Source organism: Squalius cephalus (genome assembly GCF_949319135.1).
Source record: "Squalius cephalus genome assembly, chromosome: 4".
Classification (NCBI taxonomy): domain Eukaryota; kingdom Metazoa; phylum Chordata; class Actinopteri; order Cypriniformes; family Leuciscidae; genus Squalius; species Squalius cephalus.
In genome coordinates, this window is record NC_137125.1 from 1,070,692 (window position 1) to 1,081,511 (window position 10,820).

General features: G+C 46.2%; 1 protein-coding gene across 1 annotated transcript; it reads left to right on the forward strand.

Annotated features, from left to right (window-relative positions):
* Positions 1–629: 629 nt before the first annotated feature.
* On the forward strand, positions 630–1,681 carry LOC307157039 (trace amine-associated receptor 13c-like; the record flags this gene model as incomplete). The annotated part of the gene is made up of 1 exon (XM_079868784.1): positions 630–1,681. The coding sequence occupies exon 1, from the start codon at positions 653–655 to the stop codon at positions 1,679–1,681; it is 1,029 nt and encodes a 342-aa protein (XP_079724910.1). The 5' UTR covers positions 630–652.
* Between the last annotated feature and the right edge of the window lie 9,139 nt (positions 1,682–10,820).

Sequence of the window (10,820 nt, forward strand, 5' to 3'; positions counted from 1 at the left end):
TGAAACCTTTTTATTACACATATGTTCAATTCAATAGCTTTTTCACTGCACAGTATAAATATTATTTTACCATTTTTGATAATGTGTTCTGTATAGGGGACAGTTATTGCCCACCTATTACATTGCAATAGTTATTTTACAGGGTAAACTGGGGGGATTATGGACAGCTCAAGCATTCTTGAGTTCCAGTGGATGACATAACCCCTCTATTTCTGGACCCCATTCCTAATTCACAGAAATCATCTTAACCTCACCAAGAGACCCCTCAGATGAGTTCCAGGAGCCGCTCAAAGGAAGGGTGATCTACAGTGGCTGATTACTGATTAAAGCAAAATCCACCACACCTGTGTTCAGTTCAGTTCCACCTGTGCTTTGCTTTCATGTGGAAATACTAAACAATACCAAGACAGTGAAGAAATGATGCAAAAACAAAAACAAAAAATGCTTTAGCTTTTGACCAGTGTAAGAGAATTCTAATCAAAGCTAAGACCCTCAAAGCTAATGTTAAAAAAAAAAACAAAGATAAAAAAAAAAAAACATTTGAATGTTACATCATCAGTGGGCAGTAGATGGGTGGGCCGTCTGATTCAGACACTGTATAAATTATAGACAAAAGAGAGCCGAACAAACTCCTACATGAGGAGACTCACTCATGGCCTATGAGACAGAGGATCATGAGACTCTTTACTGCTTTCCTGCCGTCAACTCATCATGTATCAAGGGAAAACGCTCTAAATATGAATACAATATCATGTATGTGTTTGTATCATTGCTGTCAACATGGACTGTGTTTCTGAACCTGCTGGTGATCATCTCCATCTCTCACTTCAAGAAGCTTCACACTCCGACAAACCTGATTATTCTCTCTCTGGCTGTGGCCGACATGCTTATGGGAGTTCTTTTAACCGTAGAGGGCTCTAGGCAGATTGAGACGTGTTGGTACTTTGGAGACACTTTCTGTGAACTGTTTATGATAATCCTTGGATTGGCTTTCTCAGGATCTCTCAGTAATTTAGTTTTAATTGCTATTGATCGTTATGTGGCTGTGTGTCACCCTTTACAGTACCCACAGAAAATAACCACAATTAAAACTTTAGTGAGCATCTGTCTGAGCTGGGTTTGTTTCTCAACTTATACCACTATCCTTGTAATTGATAATGGATATGTTGTCACTTCACTCAGAACAGACTTGTGTTATGGAAAGTGTTCTCTTACGATAGGATTTGCCTGGTTTGTCACTGATCTGTTCGTGTCTTTTATTCTTCCATGTACCCTTATCATATCTTTATATCTGAGGATTTTCTATGTAGTACATCAGCAAGTGAAAGTTATAAACTCTCTGATGGGTGGTAAATGTGTAACGGAAGGTTCATTGAGGAGGAAATCTGAGAGTAAAGCTGCTCTGACATTAGGAATCATTGTGATAGTTTATATGCTTTGCTTTATACCATACTATATCTGTTCTATGACAGTAATCTCTTCCACAACCATAAATGTTTTGACATGGGTCTTGTATACAAATTCAGGTCTGAATCCACTGATCTATGCTTTATTTTATCCCTGGTTTAAAAAGACAGTTAAACACATCTTAACTCTGAAAATATTTCAGCCAGCATCCTCTCTGGTCGATATTTTTACAGAGCATCAATATCAATTAAACTGGTCAAGCTGTCACTCATAAAGGATATGATTATCTTTGTAGCATTGTTGTATTACAAATTTATTAAATGTTTAATTTAGGTTTCCACTACAATAGTATATAAACTGAGAAAGTGATTATTGAGTTTACAGCAAGATACAGACTTGATGAACATACAGACTCTGAAGAATAAATCTCTTCTGCTTATAAGATCCATCTTAAGTCTCCTGGTTTTTGCTTCGATGAAGGAATAAAAGTTCCCAACAGCATGCAGCATAAATCCTCAATGTACTGTAATAAATGGTAAATGTAGATATTATGTGCTTTATGCTTAATCACATTCATCAGTCATGTTGCATCTGTGTTATCAAAAACATAATGACAAAAAAGTGACAGTCATACAGAACTAAACTCGGTAAAAAAAGTGATGTCCTCTCACTTTCACCTGCTTTTATTTCCAGAAAATGTCTTAGAATGTCTGGCCATTTCTTGCTGTGAGATGTTACCCCACTCTTCCACCAAGGCTCTCAAAGTTCTCAAACATGGTTCCTGGATTAGAAATCACAGTCTGTGTGTGTGTGTCCTGATGAACCTAAACGTCCCCACAAAGATAGTAATATCAGTCTGTCCTTGTGGAAAAAAATGTTATGGTCCCCATGAAGAAAACATGTTATAAATCAGAGGTCTTCAGTCCTGCTCCTGGAGGGCCACTGTCCTGCAGAGTTTAGTTCCAACCTGCTTCAGCACACCTGCCTTTGAATACTTGAAAATGTAAGTTTTCTGTGAGGGTTGTGTTTAGAGGTAGGGTTAGGTTCAGGGGATATAGTTTGTACAATATAAAAATCATTATGTCTATGTCCCCATAAAATATGGACACCCAACATGTGTGGTGCGTGTGTATATACAGTATTCATTCATTTACACACACACACACACACACACACACACGCATTACATGCAACAACATTTTTGGTTACATTTTATTTTACGGTGTCATTGTTACAGTGTAATTATATATTTAAGTACTGATTATTAATTAACAACATGTACTTTAATTATCGGTTTGGTTTAGGGTTAGTTGCATGTAATTATGCATAATTTACTGTTATTACTATGGTAAATACATTTTTCAGATATATAACAAGGACACTGTAAAATAAAGTGTTACCAAATTTTGCACTGTTAATATGTTGAATATGGTGCATATTTCTATAATAAGCATTCATAGAAAAATCTCAAGATAAAACTTTAGAATAAAGATAAACATATAGAATAATGTGTCACCAATGTGTCCCTGAGCAAGACACTTAACCCCTAGTTGCTCCAGAGGCGTGCGACCTCTGACATATAGCAATTGTAAGTCGCTTTGGATAAAAGCGTCAGCTAAATGAATAAATGTAAACATAATGACAAATTTCATTAGGTGAACTAATGATCTATTAAAAACATTATACAAACACAATAAAAATATTTAATTTATTTTAGCTATGCTTCTCTGTTTATGTCTCTCTCAGATGGCATTTCCGGAAAGGTTGCTTTGCTGAAATATCATATAGTGGGAAATCAGGAAAGCAGATAAACGGTCACAATGAGTCCTAACGTCAGAGCAGCTTTACTCTCAGATTTCTTCCTTACTGAACCTTTATTTGCACATCAAAGAGTTTATTCATCAAAGAGTTTATAACTTTAACTTGCTGATGTACTACATTGAAAATTCTCAAATATAAAGTTATTATCAGGGTGCAAGGACACAGCAAGGGAATGATGCTAAACTCATTATAAAGGGACATTGATCTGTGTGACATGTCATCATGTCTGTGCAATTCTTTTTCTGTTTACCACTCATCCAAAAGTGACCCCCAAAGTGCCACGAAAATACTGCTAGATTTTCTAGCCAAACTGTTTATTATACACCACATATTTATACTTTACAACAAGGATTAGTCTTAAGGCCTGTTCACATCAAGGACGCTAAAAGACCTATTTTAACGATCTAGGCACATGGTCTAAAGCACAAGGTGCAAATGCAGTTAGGACGTGTCCGAATCCACTTTTGCTAGTTTAACGACGGGAAAAAGGGTTGGCGCGCCAGGCGCATGGTCTAAAAGGGTTGTCCCTATTCTCTTAATGAGTAATGGGTGATTTTTGGGATTTACATGCGTTAAACCAATCAGAGTCTCATCTCCCATTCCCTTTAAAAGCCAGTTGCGCTTGCGCCATGGCGGATTCGCTATTTACATGGCGTAATTTTATAGCGGAAAGACCGAACACGTCTCCAGAGAGCAAACTGATCATCTATGGGACATGCCAGATTCCTTCATATCTTTATGTACACAGTATGGTCCCCTGAACTGCCTGGTCCACCCCGTCCACCTGAACTGCCTGGTTACCCTGTCCACCTGAACTGCCTGGTGCACCCTGTCCACCTGAACTGCCTGGTCCACCCTGGCGGCTTCATACATTATGGTCCCCTGAACTGCCTGGTCCACCCTGTCCATCTGAACTGCCTGGTCCACTCTGTCCACCTGAACTGCCTGTCCACCCTGGCGGCTTCATACATTATGGTCCCCTGAACTGCCTGGTCCACCCTGTCCATCTGAACTGCCTGGTCCACTCTGTCCACCTGAACTGCCTGGTCCACCCTGGCGGCTTCATACATTATGGTCCCCTGAACTGCCTGGTCCACCCTGTCCATCTGAACTGCCTGGTCCACTCTGTCCACCTGAACTGCCTGTCCACCCTGGCGGCTTCATACATTATGGTCCCCTGAACTGCCTGGTCCACCCTGTCCATCTGAACTGCCTGGTCCACTCTGTCCACCTGAACTGCCTGGTCCACCCTGTCCACCTGAACTGCCTGGTCCACTCTGTCCACCTGAACTGCCTGGTCCACCCTGTCCATCTGAACTGCCTGGTCCACCCTGGCGGCTTCATACATTATGGTCCCCTGAACTGCCTGGTCCACCCTGTCCACTTGAACTGCCTGGTCCACTCTGTCCACCTGAACTGCCTGGTCCACCCTGGCGGCTTCATACATTATGGTCCCCTAAACTGCCTGGTCCACCCTGTCCATCTGAACTGCCTGGTCCACTCTGTCCACCTGAACTGCCTGGTCCACCCTGGCGGCTTCATACATTATGGTCCCCTGAACTTCCTGGTCCACCCTGTCCATCTGAACTGCCTGGTCCACCCTGGTGGCTTCATACATTATGGTCCCCTGAACTGCCTGGTCCACCCTGTCCATCTGAACTGCCTGGTCCACTCTGTCCACCTGAACTGCCTGGTCCACCCTGGCTGCTTCATACATTATGGTCCCCTGAACTGCCTGGTCCACCCTGTCCATCTGAACTGCCTGGTCCACCCTGGCGGCTTCATACATTATGGTCCCCTGAACTGCCTGGTCCACCCTGTCCATCTGAACTGCCTGGTCCACTCTGTCCACCTGAACTGCCTGGTCCACCCTGGCGGCTTCATACATTATGGTCCCCTGAACTGCCTGGTCCACCCTGTCCACCTGAACTGCCTGGTGCACCCTGTCCACCTGAACTGCCTGGTCCACCCTGTCCACCTGAACTGCCTGGTCCACTCTGTCCACCTGAACTGCCTGGTCCACCCTGGCGGCTTCATACATAATGGTCCCCTGAACTGCCTGGTCCACCCTGTCCACCTGAACTGCCTGGTCCACTCTGTCCACCTGAACTGCCTGGTCCACCCTGTCCACCTGAACTGCCTGGTCCACTCTGTCCACCTGAACTGCCTGGTCCACCCTGTCCACCTGAACTGCCTGGTCCACTCTGTCCACCTGAACTGCCTGGTCCACCCTGTCCACCTGAACTGCCTGTTCCACTCTGTCCACCTGAACTGCCTGTTCCACCCTGTCCACCTGATCTGCCTGTTCCACCCTGGCGGCTTCATACATAATGGTCCCCTGAACTGCCTGGTCCACCCTGTCCACCTGAACTGCCTGGTCCACTCTGTCCACCTGAACTGCCTGGTCCACCCTGTCCACCTGAACTGCCTGGTCCACTCTGTCCACCTGAACTGCCTGGTCCACCCTGTCCACCTGAACTGCCTGTTCCACTCTGTCCACCTGAACTGCCTGGTCCACCCTGTCCACCTGAACTGCCTGTTCCACTCTGTCCACCTGAACTGCCTGTTCCACCCTGTCCACCTGATCTGCCTGTTCCACTCTGTCCAACTGAACTGCCTGGTCCACCCTGTCCACCTGAACTGCCTGGTCCACCCTGGCGGCTTCATACAATATGGTCCCCTAAGCTGCCTGGTCTGTCCACCTGAACTGCCTGGTCCACTCTGTCCACCTGAACTGCCTGGTCCACCCTGTCCATCTGAACTGCCTGGTCCACCCTGGCGGCTTCATACATTATGGTCCCCTGAACTGCCTGGTCCACCCTGTCCACTTGAACTGCCTGGTCCACTCTGTCCACCTGAACTGCCTGGTCCACCCTGGCGGCTTCATACATTATGGTCCCCTAAACTGCCTGGTCCACCCTGTCCATCTGAACTGCCTGGTCCACTCTGTCCACCTGAACTGCCTGGTCCACCCTGGCGGCTTCATACATTATGGTCCCCTGAACTTCCTGGTCCACCCTGTCCATCTGAACTGCCTGGTCCACCCTGGTGGCTTCATACATTATGGTCCCCTGAACTGCCTGGTCCACCCTGTCCATCTGAACTGCCTGGTCCACTCTGTCCACCTGAACTGCCTGGTCCACCCTGGCTGCTTCATACATTATGGTCCCCTGAACTGCCTGGTCCACCCTGTCCATCTGAACTGCCTGGTCCACCCTGGCGGCTTCATACATTATGGTCCCCTGAACTGCCTGGTCCACCCTGTCCATCTGAACTGCCTGGTCCACTCTGTCCACCTGAACTGCCTGGTCCACCCTGGCGGCTTCATACATTATGGTCCCCTGAACTGCCTGGTCCACCCTGTCCACCTGAACTGCCTGGTGCACCCTGTCCACCTGAACTGCCTGGTCCACCCTGTCCACCTGAACTGCCTGGTCCACTCTGTCCACCTGAACTGCCTGGTCCACCCTGGCGGCTTCATACATAATGGTCCCCTGAACTGCCTGGTCCACCCTGTCCACCTGAACTGCCTGGTCCACTCTGTCCACCTGAACTGCCTGGTCCACCCTGTCCACCTGAACTGCCTGGTCCACTCTGTCCACCTGAACTGCCTGGTCCACCCTGTCCACCTGAACTGCCTGGTCCACTCTGTCCACCTGAACTGCCTGGTCCACCCTGTCCACCTGAACTGCCTGTTCCACTCTGTCCACCTGAACTGGCTGTTCCACCCTGTCCACCTGATCTGCCTGTTCCACCCTGGCGGCTTCATACATAATGGTCCCCTGAACTGCCTGGTCCACCCTGTCCACCTGAACTGCCTGGTCCACTCTGTCCACCTGAACTGCCTGGTCCACCCTGTCCACCTGAACTGCCTGGTCCACTCTGTCCACCTGAACTGCCTGGTCCACCCTGTCCACCTGAACTGCCTGTTCCACTCTGTCCACCTGAACTGCCTGGTCCACCCTGTCCACCTGAACTGCCTGTTCCACTCTGTCCACCTGAACTGCCTGTTCCACCCTGTCCACCTGATCTGCCTGTTCCACTCTGTCCAACTGAACTGCCTGGTCCACCCTGTCCACCTGAACTGCCTGGTCCACCCTGGCGGCTTCATACAATATGGTCCCCTAAGCTGCCTGGTCTGTCCACCTGAACTGCCTGGTCCACTCTGTCCACCTGAACTGCCTGGTCCACCCTGTCCACCTGAAATGCCTGGTCCACCCTGGCGGCTTCATTCAATATGGTCCCCTGAACTGCCTTGTCCACCGTGTCCACCTGAACTGCCTGGTCCACCCTGTCCACCTGATCAAATACATCTGTTCCTGTTGGTTCCACAACTGTTGTAGTTCCTACTGATCCGTCAAGCACAACTGCTCCTAATGGTCCTGCCACCACTAAAGATCCTTCAAACTCATCAAATGCATCTGTTCCTGTTGGTTCCACAACTGTTGTAGTTCCTACTGATCCGTCAAGCACAACTGCTCCTAATGGTCCTGCCACCACTAAAGATCCTTCAGATTCATCAAATACATCTGTTCCTGTTGGTTCCACAGCTGTTCTAGTTCCTACTGAAATACATTTGCTATGACAAAAAAGTTGACAGAAATCAGGATCAGACGACAATGGCTGTTTGTTAATGGTCACAATCATCATCTAGTGGCCCAATTCACTGATCTCATTTATTGTCTAATGTATTTATTTGGAAGATGTTTTGTTATTTTTCATTATTGTATCACTGAGATTCAGTGGAGGAAAGAGTACAAAAAAATTGTACTTAAGTAAAAGTATTGCTACTTATGTAATAATTTACTTGAGTACAAGTAGAAGTACTGAAAAATAATATGACTCAATTAAGAGTAAATAAGTAAGGGTTGTAACTACATTACAAAGTACTTTAGCATTATTTTTCTATTTTTACCCAAAATGGGGAGATGATAGCGTTATGGAGCGCTAAACACTCACATGTCATATCTGTTTCATTCATACTGGAAGCCCAGTACTGATTCATACCTCGTGCAGAAAGTCCACAACTGAGATTCATAGAAGTATTAAACTTATGACATTTCAGGAAATGCCTTATATGGATATAATGACATTCAAATAGAGATGTTTGAGTGATGAAACATGAAGACAAACACATGATAGTGATAATATATCTGTGTTCATCAAGCTATCTCAGGTATTTTCATAAGAATGATGTATGTCTTTAAAGGGATAGTTCACCCAAAAAGGAAAATTAGCCCCTAATTTATTCACCCTCAAGTCATCCTAGCTGTATATGACATTCTTCTTTCAGACGAATACAGTCAGAGTAATATTACAAAATGTCCTGGCTCTTCCAAGCTTTATAATGGCAGTGAATGGCTGGAGAAAATTTGAAGCCCAAAGAAAGTGCATCCATCCATGATAAAAGTGCTCCACTTTTACTCCGGGGGTTAATAAAGGCCTTCTGTAAAAAAAGGCCCCCTTGTGGCCGCTAAGCATCAGACACTTTACTGTGACTCTCTCTCTCCTATTGGAAGACGCCTCGCTTCACCTGGACTCTTAGCCAATCACAAGTTGACTCAGGATCGCTGCACGCTGGTAGCATTCTGTCTGAGACTTTTGCCAGTAGTGTACGCTAACCACACGGACTTACAACCAGCCTTGATACAACTGCTTTATTCTGTGTGCATCTTTACAAGTAAGAATCTGTATTTTGTTGTTCTTTTACTGTCATTGCTAAGGCTAGATTGGTAGTGTTTTGTCTGTTTAGTGTTGCTAAATGTAAGCTGAGGCTTTTCCTGCCCGGCTAGGCCTCGTGTCGTGATGCTTCTTTCTATCGATGTATAGGTTGCCACATCGGGCATTATTCTTTGGTTACCCATTGTAGAATACCAGTTAAGCACCCTCTGCACATAGTTTGTAAGCTATCGCGGTGATATTCGCCTTCAATCCAGTTAATCGGTTATAGGGCACGCATGTACATACCTCCCGCATGTACACTGGTCGTCACGTGACACCTCTCGGAGCGGCCTGGTGTAGTTATTTATGCGACCAGCAGAGGGAGCCATTGTATTGCGAATGGTTTATCCTTTCTCATTGTTATAGTTGTAGCTATTTAGACCCACAGAACAGCCTTTTTCATTCTTTTAATGCCAGTTTCGGCCATGTTAAAATATTATTGTATTTTATTCCTCCTGCTATATTATTAGAATAGGATACAGTTAATACAAATAGAGGTTTGTTGCATGATAATCATTCATTTGCATTCAACTAATTATGTTTGTTTTATTTCTTTATTTGTTTCAGAACCACACATCAATGTACATATTCAATCATACAGTTGTAAATTCAATAAATACTTCCAATGAAGAAATCTTGCGTGATTCTGACCGATCACCCGCTGTGAGCTCTACCTAGCGATCCACAAACTATCTAAATCAAAGAAGCCAGTCCTCTTCTGCACAAAGTGGTCCTTCGAGCCGGATCCAGAGCCTGCAGCGGAGCAAGATGTCTACCACCTTGGATAAAGAGTCTAGTGCACGATCCAGGAGGCAGCGGTCCCTCCCTAACTACTTGCAAGATTATGACTTGTCTGATCTCCCGACCAGATCTCAATCCAAGAAGTCTTCTGAGTCACAGTCCAGAGAGCGGCTATTCACGCTCTGCATCCCCAGAAGGTCAGCTGCACCACAGCCCAGCGCGATGGTCAGTCACTGATAAATGGGAATCTTCTGCAGATGAGTGGAGAAGGGAGTGCCACATACTAGAGCGTGAAAGGGAAGATCTCCTAGCATCAATGGAGGAATTAAAAATACAGAACGAGCAGCTCAGAGCCAGAGCGGAGCCCAGCAATTCCCGTTCAGAGCCACGTACTGTAACTGCCAGAGATAGACTTTATCGAGAAGGGCTGGATTATGGAGGTGCTTCAACCCGGTACAAATCGGTCTACTTCCAGGACAGGGAGACACCACCACAACGGTCCTGTGACAGGCGTCATGACTACAGTAGAGAGACAAAGGATTATAGGGAATCAACCAGGTATGACTCTCCCTCTCCTAAGCGCTCTCCCGAGCCAGAATGCACCAAGCACCAGGCCCCGCGACGAAGCTATGAGTCCAGAGAAGGGTGCTACAGTTCTCATTATAATTATGAGCAGTCCAGCCACCGCCGCTCACCTGAGCGCCACGCCAGCTACAGAGACTCTTGTTATTCCTCCAGAGAACACAGAGAACCATGGTGACTACTCTCCTGCACGCCGCCGCAGCTACTCTCCAGACCAGCGTGAGAGACGTAGTCCCCCTTCACCTCGGCACGAGCCCAGACGCCGACGCTCAGTGACTCCCCCTGGTGGACAGGAAAGAACATACAGAGGTCCCACTCCTACAATCCCGAACTTCAACCATCCTAACCCAAGAGACTTTGCGAGACTCCGTATTGCCCTAGACAATCTCCTTCCTAGAGATGCCACTGAACGTTTCAAGTTCCAGATATTAGTGGATCATCTGAAGCTGGAGGAAGCATTGCTGGTGGCAGATTCTTACAGCAATTCTGATTACCCCTTCACTGACACTATGGCAGCTTTAAACCAGCAGTACGGGCAGCCACACCAA